Source organism: Furipterus horrens, unplaced genomic scaffold (genome assembly GCF_987537825.1).
Source record: "Furipterus horrens unplaced genomic scaffold, mFurHor1.1.pri manual_scaffold_1, whole genome shotgun sequence".
Lineage (NCBI taxonomy): Eukaryota > Metazoa > Chordata > Mammalia > Chiroptera > Furipteridae > Furipterus > Furipterus horrens.
The window spans coordinates 54,781,935-54,795,358 of NW_028327171.1; the positions used below are offsets into that span (position 1 = coordinate 54,781,935).

The window sequence follows — 13,424 nt, forward strand, 5'->3', positions numbered from 1 at the left end:
TTACTTCAGCATATTATAAAGTTTAATATCTTCATTCTACTGTCAAATAACACAAGGACCTCAGAATCCTTCGACTCTCATTACCAATATCTTTGTTCAGTGTTTCTTCCTGCATCTCAGTCCTTTATTCTGTGATCATTATCTTTCTGTCTGAAGTTCATAATGAAGTTTCTTTGTTTAGGGTCTGTTGGTAATACACTCTTTCACCTCTTGTTTAACTGAAAAGGTCTTTATTTCACCCACATTTCACAAAAGAGAGTTTTTTCATCATTTGAGCTTGACAGTTATTTTGTCACAGTACTTTGAAGATATTCTTCTAAGATCTTCTGTCTTCCATTGTTGCTATCGAGAAGTCAGTTGTTATTGTCTTTCCTTTGTGATAATCTGTCTTTTCTCTCTGGCTGTTTTTAACATCTTTGTGCTGTTCTGTGATTTTATTATAATACACATAGGAATGGATATATTAATATATATAGTGCTTAGTATTTATTGAGTTCTTGAATCTGATGATTGATATCTTTCATCTACATTGGAAAAATCTCAGCTTTTATTTCTTCAAACATTAAATTTCCTACATTCTCTATGTTTTATTAGGGAACTCTGATTAAATGTATATTAAGTGTGTAAGATCCTTTCACTCCAGCCTCTGTGACTCTTTAACTCTCCTTTATATTTTCCATATATTTGTCTCTTTGTACTATATCCCAAATAATTATTTCACATCTATTTCTCAGTTCTCTAACTCTTCCTCATCATTTAACACATATATTAAATCTCATCATTTAACACATATATTAAATCTTTTGTTTAAATTATTATATGTCTCAGTTCTGGAAATTCTATGAAGCTCTCTGTTAAATCTGTTTGAACATTTCTGAAAGTCTCTTGTTTCTTGTTGTATTTTCAATAGCCTGCACTTTGTAGACCCTCAATTAATATATTTTGCATGAATTTCTTTAAGCATATATATTTCACATTCTACATATCATAATTTTACTATATGTGTCCTCTATGGGTCTGATTGTACTATTTATTTCTGCTGATTCTTGTTTAGTTGGCTTTTCATTTGTGTTTCATGATTCTTTTGATTGGGAAATTATGTTTCTTACAACTTTATTTATAGGTATTCTTAAAGATAAGTTAAGATTCATTCTTTCAGAGAGAATTTGGTTTTCTTCTGTCAGCCCCTGTGAGCACACTTGAGTACATTTTTTTCATTGCTTTTAGATAGAGAGGAAGGGAGAGAGAAGAACATTGATTGGTTTCCCAGAATGGTGATGGAACCTGCAACCTAGGCATGCACCCGGACTGGGAATTGAATCCACAACCTTTGGTTACACCATCTGAGCCACACCAGCCAAGGCCAGCTTGGAAACTCTTTAAACTAAATTCCTGACTGCGTCTTTTCTGAACAGTCAAGTAGTTTAGCTTGTAACCCCAAACTCACATATGGACTGTCTTTTGGTTAGGGATTCTCAAAGAAACCTCTTTTTCCCAAAACAGCCAATTTTCCTTACTACCTCCCTGGGTCATGGGGAAAATGAGTTCAATCACGCTTGTCACTTTCTATAGGTTCCTTATTTATGCTGTGGTCTTTGATCCAATCTTCTCTTTTGCTGGGACCCTGAGCTTTGTCTTCTGTTCCCAAGTATGGTCTGTTAAAAATGAAGTTCTAGGTCATCAAAAACTGGCACACGTCCAGAAGAAACCTGCCACCTTCAAATACAGTACTTGTTTATCTCTCTGTATTTGGCCTTCTCATCCTTATGACCTTGGATGATTTTGCCAACTCTGCAATGCTTTAACTTCTTCTTCTTCTTTTTTTTTTTTACTTTAGGAACATTGTTTGGTATTTATTCGGGGATGGTTTCAAAGGGTAGCTTATTTACCATATTTCTAGAAAATGAAACTTGAAATTATTTTTTTAAATATTTAGCTCTGAAGAGAAAGAGACATGGCAGAAAAAGCTGGAGCAGAGTTGACAGGAAGTTGTTGTTTCTTTTTTGTTTGCCTTGTTTTGTTTTTTTAATTTGGGAGAATTTAAGTTTATAGGTTACAGGGGAGGAACAAAAAAGGAGGCAAAGCTGCAGAAGGAGAAAAAGAGGACTACTGGGTAAAGGAGAAGTTCAGGGAGAAAAGGAGGAGCTCAGGGGGGTGTGATAGGTGGAATAATGGCTCTGAAATGTCCACATTCGAATCCCTGGAATTTGTGACTGTGTTACTTTATATGCAAAGGGCTTTGCAGAGAAGATTAAATTAAGCATCTTGAGAATGGGAGAGCATCCTAGATTGACTAGGTGGGCTCTAAACGTAACCACAAGTATCCTTGTAAGAGGAAGGTTGAGACCAGAGAGGAGTATGATGACCGAGCCGTGATAGGAGCGACGTGCTGCAGAGATGGAGGAAGGAGCCCAGCTGAGGCAGCAGCCCCCGTGAGGAATGCAGGCAGCCTCTAGAAGGTGAAAAAGGCCAGGAAACGATTCTCCCCTCTGAGCATCCAGTCCAGAAGGAACCAGCCCTTGCTGACACTGATGTCAGCCCAGCAAGACAGATTCTGAACTCCTGCCCTCTAGAACTGGGAGAGAACAAATGTGTTGTTTGCAGCCACTTCATGTGTAATTTGTTGCAGCAGCCATGGGAAGAGAACATAAGGGACTCTTCTTTAAGTTAGAAATGCGCCTTTCTTCAACACATTCATCTATGAAGTCAAATTTGGATATGCTAATGTTTGAATTATAACTAACTTGAATGCATTAAAAATTCTTAGTTATTATCAAACTTGAATATAAATGAATTTAAATTGAAAAAAAAACTTTAACTGAAATGTGTCTGTGGAAACCATAGAAATTATGTAAAAGCAGGTGATGTATATAATCCTATTACGCTTAGGCAACAGAGTGGGAAAGGGTGTTTACTTTGGCAGAATGGTGACTTTGATGGCGAGCTTTAGTAATTGCAGTTGTCGCTTTGCCCAGTCTTGTATATGAAGGTGTGAAATACCTTGCACCGAAACCCAGTCATCTGTTGCAACAAAATACAGCATAGAGGAGTTAAGTAATGTGCCCAGAGTCGCACAGCTAGTAAGTGGCAGAGCTCATCACTCCATAAATGTTCTGATAAGTACCTTTCAGGTTCACTCACCAAAAATCTGAGCAAAAAAATGTGAGGAGGAGCCACAAGGCTCCAAAAGATCCAGGCCAAGACCTGATTAGGTAAAATCACCTGGATCTGTCATAAGCTTCCTGGTTTCCTTGTCTGCATCCCCAGTAAGTAGCCCCTGTTTTTTTCTCAGAATTTTTCCCATTCACTCTAATGCTTGACCTCACCTTTGCAGACCAGTGACACACCCACGCATCTGACTCAGCATCTGCCCCTGGAGCATCACCAACTCTGCTTCTGTTTATCTATTTGGCTGTCTAGGCCTCTCTGCACTTGTAAAGGTTGCCTACTCTTTGTGTTGGTTCCACTGCTATGGAACCCAGGAATTTGTGAACAAAACAACATAAAATCTTTCAGAAAATAAAATATAATTGAGCAACTGGATAAGAAACACGTTTAGGGCCTCTAATATATTCATAAAACAAAACGTGCTACTTACGCAGGTGGACTATCACCACAATACTTCCCAATTCTTTTAGCATCGTTGACTTCTCCGCCATTAAACACAGCCACATAATCATACCGGCAGTAGTTATCGCGCTCAACATCAAACTTCTCAAACTTTAGTTCTATAAGCTTTAGTGAAAGCACAACATTAGAAGGGTCAAAATAGCATCGCTGAATATCCTCAAATGGAATTCTTCCTCTCCCCAGATTTGGAGGGTGCCATGATTTTCCTTTGTAAAAATGTATTCATTGTGGTTTAAATTATTCTTGCTTGTTTTCATATTTTTTCTATGGTATTCATATTTCTTGTGCTATCCTTTTGCTTTAATTTTTAATCATCCCAAAAGATTATTTCAATCCCAGATCAACCTTACTTAGGATCGTCCACTTAGGAGCTCTGTTCATTTACAGCTACAAAAATATGGGATAAGTTATTTTCAAAAGTCCACAAAGTAGGCTTGGTTTATTTCCAGGCTAAGATTTGTCCTGCAATTAACATGTGAACGTGGGTCCCAGAAAAGGCACAAATTCATATCACCACAAACTACTGAGCACTGGAACACAGACCTTCTCTGATGACTATTGTGCAGCAATGAATAAACTTATTTGTGGGAAATCTGCACAAATTCAATTTTAAAAAACAACTAGCTTTTACAACAGACCGCCTGTCCTTTGAATAGAAGATATGGCGTGTTTGCATTGGTGTTGTCAAAGTGAAGCAGTCAGGCAGTTTTCGATTTGGTAACTGGATGACTATTTTGAGGATGTGATGGGTTTGCCATGTGAGCAAAGGCTAGCCTGAAATGGACATACAGGTCTTTGGGGATTTTTATCTTCCCATAATTAGCGGTTGCTGGTTATAATATCTTCCATAGGGTTAAACAATCTCACATGAGATTTGCTTACCATTTATATTTCAAAACCTGTTTTGAAAGCTGCAATTATGGAATAGGAAACAGAATCCATGACTTTGCAAGTCAAATAGTGCAAAGGCAGTTTGAATCTGAGTCTCCGTATGTCCAGCAGCACCTCCCTTGCCCTGTATTAGTAGCTCTTGAGAGTTGGGCCCCTCACACTGTCTAGACAATTCACACATGAGTATTTTCTTCACAGTTTCAGGGAATCTCACCTGATTCTTTGGGGCTACAATGTGCCACAAACAAGTGACTCCTGCAGGGTAATCACGGTCTGGCCAGTTGGGGGTTTTAAAAGAGCCGGAAGGTCTTTCAAGGCGTCCTCCACAATACTGATCCCCTGAAGTTATTAAATATAAAAAAAAAAAAATCCAAGTTTATATCCTCATAGAAGTTATTGCAATGCAACCATGAGGAGATTCGGAATTTGGAATATTAGGTGGTAGTATAGTAAAGACAATGATGGAAGCTCTTAAATTTTCTCTTAAAAATGGTCACACAGTCTCCTCTACACACACACACATCCAAGTGATCTCTGTTACTTGACATATCACATCAACACAAGAGAGTAAAGAAGTGGAGTCAGGGCCATAGCTTCTTTTCTTTCTTCCATTTTTTCAGAGAAGTAAAGACAAAACATTTGGGCATGCACTCATTCAGAAATCATGCAGGTTTAACAAATGACATAGATGTTAAGAACCCCCCAAGGCAGGGGTATTTATAAGTAGGGTTAAAATCCATGCCATGGACAAAATTTGAATTAGTTGGTATAGAAAACTCTTATTACTTAAAACACTTTATATGTTATATATATTTTTAATAATTTTAAGAATAATTTGTGTTTGTAAAAACAATACATGTTTATAAAATTTCAGCAATACAGAAAAGCATAAAGAAGAAAGTAAAAACTTACCCCAGATACTACCACCTAAATCTAACCACAGTTAATACTTTACAAACATTATTTCAGACATCTCTGTGCATATGGGTTGATAGGCTAACATTAACAATTTCAGAAAGGTATTTTAATACAAAGTTCTAAATTTGATTTTTACTTAAATTTAACAAAGAAATTGAATTGAAAGTAAAAATTAATATGGTTTAGTGAACTGTTTCTTTAACACAGATGATCATTCTTAAAAAAAATCTCTAAATTTATGAAAATGTATTTTTAAAATTGAGGTTGAAATGATTTCTAAAACTTTTTATTCACAAAATATTTCAAGCATATACAAAATAAATATAATATAATGAACTTCTATGTATCCATCACCCAGTGGCAACAATTAATTAGCATCAACCTACTATTGTTGTTATCAATACCCTTATCCAATCCCCTGCTTATTATTAATTTACAGGTTTGGGGAAATTTATATACTCTTTGAGATGCACAAACTTTGCTGTAAATTTTTGAAAACTAGATACACCCATGGAAACCATACTCTTATGACAATAGAGAATCCATTTCCCACAAAATTCCTGTATCCCTTCCCTGTATCAATCTGCTGACTCTCCACACCACTTTTCTGAACAATTCCACCTGACATTAGTTTTACTCTAGACCTCCAAGTAAAGGACATCATATAGTGCCTACTTTTCTGTGTCTGGTTTTCCCTGCTTAGCACAACAGCTGATATTCATTCATGCTGCTGTGTGTGCTGGTAATCTGTTCCTTTATATAGCTGAGCAGTATTCCAGTGTATGGAATCACTCCCATTTGTTTACCCATTTCCCTGTGGACATGCAGTTGGATGTTTTCAGTTTGCATCATTGGGTGAATAAGCTGCTAGAAACATTTTTGTACAAATCTCTTTGTGGAATGTATTTTCAATACTTTTGCATAAATACCCAGGAGTGCAATTGTTGAGCCAAGAGTAGATGTAGATGTTTAACTTCATGTAAAACTACTGAAAAAATTTCTCAAGTGGTTGTAGCATTTTACACCTCTCAGGGTGTGAGCACTTTGGTTGCATTACATCTTTGCCACCATTTGATGTTTCATACAATCTGGTGGGTATGTACCGATATTTCAATGTAGTTTTAATTTGCATTTCCCTGTTAACTAATGACGCTGAGTAGTTTTTCATGTACTTAGCAGCTATTCATATATCTTCCTTTGTGAAGTGTCTGTTCAAGTGTTGGTACTTTTTTACATTTATTGGGGTCTTTATCTTTTTATTGCTGAGTTGTATGAGGTTTTAGTTTATTCTGAATAAAAGTCCTTTCTTAGATATTTTTGTGAATGTTTTCTTCCATTCTGTAGGTTGCCTTTTCATCTTTGTAACAATGTCTTTTTGTAAGTATTGGTTTTAATTTGAATGATGTTTGTATGGTACATATTTTTCCATCCTCTCATACACCACCAATTTTTACTTTGTATTTCTTTTTTTAAAGGCATTTTATTGATTAAGCATTTACAGTTGTCCCAATTTCCCCCCCTTGTCTCCCTCCAGCCAGTACTCCCACCCCGTCCTCCAGCTCTACCCCCTTAGTTCATGTCCATGGATTGTGCATATAAGTTCTTTGGCTTCTCCATTTCCTATACTATTCTTAACATCCCCCTGTTTATTTTGTACCTATCAATCTGTATTTCTTAATCCCTGCACCTTTCCCCCTGTTCTCCCCCTTCCCCCTGCCAGATCTCCAAATTTATGATTCTGTTTCTGTTCTGCTTGTTTGCTTAGTTTGATATTTAGATTCACTTATTGATAGCTGTGAATTTATTGTCATTTTAATGTTCACAGTTTTGATCTTCTTTTTCTTATATAATTTTCTTTAGAATTTCATATAATAATGGCTTGGTGATGATGAACTCCTTTAGCTTTACCTTGTCTGGGAAGCACTTTATCTGCCCTTCCATTCTAAATGATGGCTTTGCTGGATAGAATAATCTAGGTTGTAGGTCCTTGCTTTTCATCACTTTGAATCCTTCTTGCCAGTTCCTCCTAGCCTGCAAAGTTTCTTTTGAAAGATCAGCTAACAGTCAGTCTTAAGGGAACTCCTTTGTAGGTAACTCTCTGCTTTTTCTCTTGCTGCTTTTAAGATTCTCTCTTTATCTTGAATCTTTGGAATTTTAATTATGATGTGTCTTGGTCTGGTCCACTTTGGGTCCAACTTGTTTGGGACTCTCTGTGCTTCCTGAACTTGTATGTCTTCCTTCACCAAATTAGGGACGTTTTCTATCATTATTTTTTTCACATAAGTTTTCAGTTTCTCACTCTTCCTCTTATCCTTCCGGCACCCATATGATTCAGATGTTGGTATGTTTGGAGATGTCCCAGAGGGTCCTAATACTACCCTCACTTTCCTGAATTATTTTTTCCTCTTGCTGCTCTTGTTGAATGCTTATTTCTTCCTTATGTTCTGAATTATCAGTTTGAACCCCAGCTTCCTCCCCTTCACTGATGGCTCCCCTATAGATTTTCATTTATTTTGCTTAATATAACCTTAACTTCTTTCTTTATGTTGTTGCCATACTCAATGAATTCTTTGAGCATCCTGATCACCAGTGTTTTGAACTCTATAATTGATAGGTTGGTTATCTCCATTTTGTTTAGTTCTTTTTCTGGGGTTTTGTTCTGTTCTTTCATTTGAGCCATAATCTTTGTCTTTTCAATTTGGCAGCCTCCCTGTGTTTGTTTCTCTGTATTGGGTAGAGCTGCTTTGACCCCCTTAGTGCTGTGACCTATTGTAGAAAAGGCACTGGTAAATTGTGTGGGGCAGAGCCTTTGGGAACCACCAAGATGGGCAACCCGCTTTATCACTTTGTAGATCTGTAGGGGGAGGGCTCCAAGAGGGGACTGTGCCACTGCCTACTTCTGGAGGTTTACCTGGCACTTGCCCCATTTCCAGTCATTTCACCCACTTCCCAAGTGTGACTGGCATCCTTCCAGCCATTGCCCTGGTGGTGCAGCCCAGGGTGGGTGGGTTTGCATATGTTCTAAGTCCATGAGGGCCCTTTAAGCCTAGTCTCCTGGAAATCCAGCAGTTTCTTCCACCGCCCCAACCCCCACTGGCTTTTATAGCCAGGAGGCATTTATCTCGCTCCCAATGTATCCCTCCTATTTTTCATCCACCATAGATGAACAGGGGATCATCCATTCTGCAGCTGCCTGTCTGCACTACACCATGCCACCACACCTCTCTGCCCATCTCTGTGACTCCACCCCTCCTACATGTCTGGATGAATGTGGCTTCTTTAAATCCTTGGCTGTCAGGATTCCATACAACTTGATTTACTGATGGTTCTGGGTGTTATTTGAGATCTAGTTGTAATTATTTCTATGGTTGCAAAAGAAGGCAAAATGTGTCTACCTATGCCTCCATCTTGACTGGAAGTCATCTTGATTTTGTATTTCAAGCTCTTTCTTGAATACCACATAGCGTTGGAATTTCCTATTTCATCTGCTTTAATAATTACTGTCTTATTACTGGAATATTTAATCCTTTGAATTTAATGTATTTGTTAATACGCTTGAGTTTAGTGTACCATTTACTATTTTGTTCTATTAATCTCACCTTTCTTTTGTTTCATTTGTTCTTCCTTTCCTGCCTCCTTTGGTTAGTTGAATAATATTAATTCTGTATTTTAATCTTTAGCTTATCGCAATCTTTCTAAAGTCAATATTGTATTTTTCACGTATTATATACATATATGCATATGTGCAACAGTGGAGTTCCATTTACCTTTCCATCCTTTGTTCTAATGTCATATATATACATGTATAGAACACACATTATACATATACATTATACATTCCACAACAGTGTAAGTTTTTGTTTTGTTTTGAACAGATACATGTAAAGAAATTAAGAGAAGAAAATAAAATAATATGTAGTCTTTTCTATTTACCATCTCCAGTGGCCTTCAATCCTTCGATTACCTTCATTTTATCCTGTGGAGTCATTTCCCTTTAACTTGAGGAATTTCTTTTAATATTTTTTGTGATGTGAGAGTTTATCTGAAAATGTCTTTATTTTGCTTTCATTTCTGAAGACTGGCTATAGAATTCTAGATTGACATTTTTATTCCAGCACATTAAACATGCTATTCCACTTTCTCTGGCCTCCATTGTTTCTAATTCAAAGAAAGTCATAATTTATACCACCTTTTCCTTGTGTGTAATTTGGTTTTTATCTGATTGATTTTAAGATAATCTTTTTATCTTTAGATCTCTATAATTTAATTTTCTATTTGCTCTGTTGATCTTGGTCTATAAATCGATGTGCTACCCTAAAGTTTGGTAGCCTCAAGCCATTATTTCTTCAGATATTTTTTCTCTACTGTTATCACTCTCTTATTCTCTGGTATACAAATCACACATGTGTAAGACCACTTGCTATTGTCTCACTGGTGTTGAGGGCTCTTTCTCATTAATATTTTCCCTCCTGGTTCCTTAGATTAGATCATTTCTATCAAGATTCAGTGACTCTTCTATAATCTCCAATCTGATTGTAAACCCATAAGGTAAATTTAAAATTTTCAAATTCTGTATCTTTCAGTTTTAGAATTACCATTTTATTCTTTTTTATAGTTACTATTTCTCTTCTGAGATTCTCAGTCTGTTTATTTATTATACATATATTTCCCTTTAAGTTTTAAACATATTTCTAATAGCTGTTTTAAAGTGCTGTCTGCTAATTGAAACAGCTGAGTTGTCTCAGGGTCATTTTTTATTGATTGCTTTTTTTCTTGAATATAGACACACTTTTCTGGTTTCATAATATGACTGGATAGTGGACATTATGAATGATAGAGACTCTAGATTCTGTTGTGTTCCCATGAAAAATAATTTTTGTTCTAGCTGCCATTTAACCCAAGCTCAAAATATGTCTGGCAATGGGCAGCAGCCATAGTGTCTGTCAGTTCTTTCATCTTCCAGCTGATGCTTTTGTGCCAGGCCAACTGAGCTCTCCCCCATATATGTAGAATTTAGTTGTTTGCCAAAGATTAGGGTGGGTTTTATGTGTATACTTTGGGTCTCAATTCCTCTGTAGTTCCCAGCCAGGATTTCCTCCAAACATTCTGGCTGCTCTGTCAGCTCCACATTCTGTCCTATGACATTCCAAAACAGTAATGTTGCACAATAGGCCAAAGCAAGAGCAGATTAGGGTGTGCCCTCTGGCAGAAGGTTGCAAACTCAACAGATCCTGCCCTCTGCTGTTAACTTTCAAGAGTAGAGGTTTCTATCCTTGGGAGCTTACATGTACTGACATGAAAATACCACAACACATAGTGTTAAATGAAAAGAGAAAGTTGATAAACAAAATGAATGCATCATGATCCCACTTAAATTTTTAAAAAGCTATTGCAGAGTGTGTGTGTGTGTGTTTGTGTGTGTGTGTGAACATAGAAAGGTATGAGAACCACCAGCTATGGCAGTTTCTAAGAGGGGACAACAATCAGGAGATGGGCATGTTTCTATATCTATATGTGTATATGTGTGTGCAAACTTCCCAGTTTTACTCCATGAATTTCTATATTTGAATTTTTAAAAGAATATATATGGGCTTCTAAAAAAAAGATATGATTTTTTTATGGTCTCGGTGCTTTTGTGGCTCTTTGTTGAGAAGAACTTTTCTTAAACTTTAAGTTAAAGCAGTAAATACATATCAAGTGCCTAGAACAGTGCCTCATACCCAGTAGACCTTCAATAACCATGAGCCACCCTTACTGCTGTAATGGCCATGATGTGGAAACAATACCTCTTTCATTCGGTTCGGCGGCTGAGAATGTGGCCATGAAGCCATTCCCAGCTGTGTTAGCATCAGAAATCATCTGCACCATCATCTTGTTGCCACTGGATACTAGGGCTGCAGGCCGGAATGTGCCGCAGAAGCGCCCGATGCGCTGGCCATTGCTGTGGCCACTGTACACATCCACAAAGTCATAGCGGCACAGGTTGTCACTCTCCAGGTCTATGTATCGGAAATTGAGAACTACGACTTTTCCCTTGGGAACCTGCCAAAAACCAATTGGAAAACTGTGTCATGAAAACTGCCTGAGCCCTTCACATTCAGCCAATTACTAAAGTGAGCAAATAAAAGTATAATATCCAAGATGGTACTTTTTCATCCCTTAAACCTAAACTAAGCCAGAAAAGATACTCTTAATAAAATGTAAGTATTATATTTGACAAATTCCACAATTCTCTAGGGTACAACAGTGTTATTCCTAGGAAATTTATCTCAACAAAGCTTCAAAATATTGGGCCAGTCTTATTAATTTATGTCATTACTTACAAAGAATACTAGTCCTGACAGGACCTTAGCACACATTTGAATATTCTAAAACACGAAGGCACCCAGAGGTACTGCTTGGCAAAGAAACATTTGAAATGTCATTTCTCACAAATAATACAATGGGACAATCTCAATATATAGAATATTTCTAACAAGTTAAAACTGCAATGATTATTTGACAATTGCGCAGCTAATTTATAGATAATTCACTTTGGGTACTGAAAAGTTCAGATCAACTATGTACACATACTGGTTACATTAACTCAGTAACAGTTGAACATTCTCTTCTTAAAGTAACTAAGGTGTTTTTTTTTTTTTTTTTTTTTCTAGGTGAAAACTTTATATACCAGGTAGCATTAAAACACAATGCACTGATGGAAAAGATGAATTTTCTCTTTCTCATGAACCTTGCTTCATAATTTCCCCATATAATTCTTATGATTCTTCCCTCCTTGTTTCCTGAATAGGTAGGGAAAAAATGACTGCAAAAGCATTTGACAGAATTCTTACAGAAGCCTTATTTCTACCCTAGTTCACACCATCTTTTAATTTCTTCATTAGTTTAGTCATGAAGTCTTGATCATATTTATTTCATCTTTACAATTATATTCATTTTAAGTAACTATCACAGACTCAAGAGTCAATAGATGCTTTACCATAAACATGGCTTCACCATGTTGGTGAGTGCAGTGCCATGAATTTTATTTTTATGATAAGAGGAAGTGTTTCAGTGCTGTTTAACATTTGTGTCAATCACATACCCATTCCAATGTAGAAACAGTAATGGAGTAGGCACAAGAAGGGGAATATTTTTGTTCTGCCATGGTTGCATTCTAGTTGTTAGGAGCTTATTTTTTTTCCTTCCAATTTCATTTTGTATTGGTTTCCAGTGTGCAGCATAGTGGTTAGACAGTCATATACTTTACAGAGTGTTCCCTCAATATTTCCAGTACCCAACTGGCACCATACCTAGTTATCACAATATTATTGACTATATTCCCTGTGCAGTACTTTACATCCCCAGGACTACTTTATAACTGCCAATTTGTACTTAATCTCTTCACCCCTTTCACCCAGTCCCAAAAACCCCCTCTCCTCTGGCAATTTCCAGTTTTCTCTCTGTGTTTATGATTCTGTTTCAATTTTGTTTTTAGATTCCACATATGAGTGAAATCATATGGTATTTATCTATCCCTGACTGACTTGTTTCACTGTGCATAATACCATCTAGGTCCATCCATGCTGTTGCAAAAGTTAAGATTTCCTTCTTTTTTTAAGGTCAGGTAATAGTCCACTGTATATATGTACCATAGCTTTGTTATCCACTCTTCTATTGATGGGCACTTGGGCTGCTTCCATAGGTTGGCTGTTGTAAATATGCTGCAATGAACATAGGAGTGCATATATTCTTTCGAATTAAGTGTTTTGGGTTTCTTCGGATAAATTCCCAGAAATGGAATTGCTGGGCCATGAGGACAATCTATTTTTAATTATTTGAAGATACTGCTAGGAGCTTATCTTAACGGTGTGGACATCAATATTTCCAAAGCCACAGTCTAATAAACTGATATCAGTAAATGCAATTTAATTTTTAAACATTCTCACTGAACTATCAGTTATAGAACTTCCTTGTTTTTTTGTTTGTTTTTTGTTTTCTTTTGT

The 13,424-nt window shown here is 36.7% G+C and overlaps 1 protein-coding gene across 1 annotated transcript in view; it reads right to left on the bottom strand.

Annotated features, from left to right (window-relative positions):
• The window catches only part of PCOLCE2 (procollagen C-endopeptidase enhancer 2), a 63,041-nt gene that overhangs the window by 19,809 nt on the left and 29,808 nt on the right, over positions 1 to 13,424 (bottom strand). Inside the window, exons 3-5 of the mRNA XM_090275579.1 lie at positions 11,226 to 11,481; positions 4,736 to 4,860; positions 3,599 to 3,735 (exon numbers count right to left, since the gene is read on the bottom strand). Coding sequence (XP_090131705.1) covers positions 3,599 to 3,735; positions 4,736 to 4,860; positions 11,226 to 11,481 — 518 coding nt within the window. The remainder of the gene's footprint in view (positions 1 to 3,598; positions 3,736 to 4,735; positions 4,861 to 11,225; positions 11,482 to 13,424) is intronic.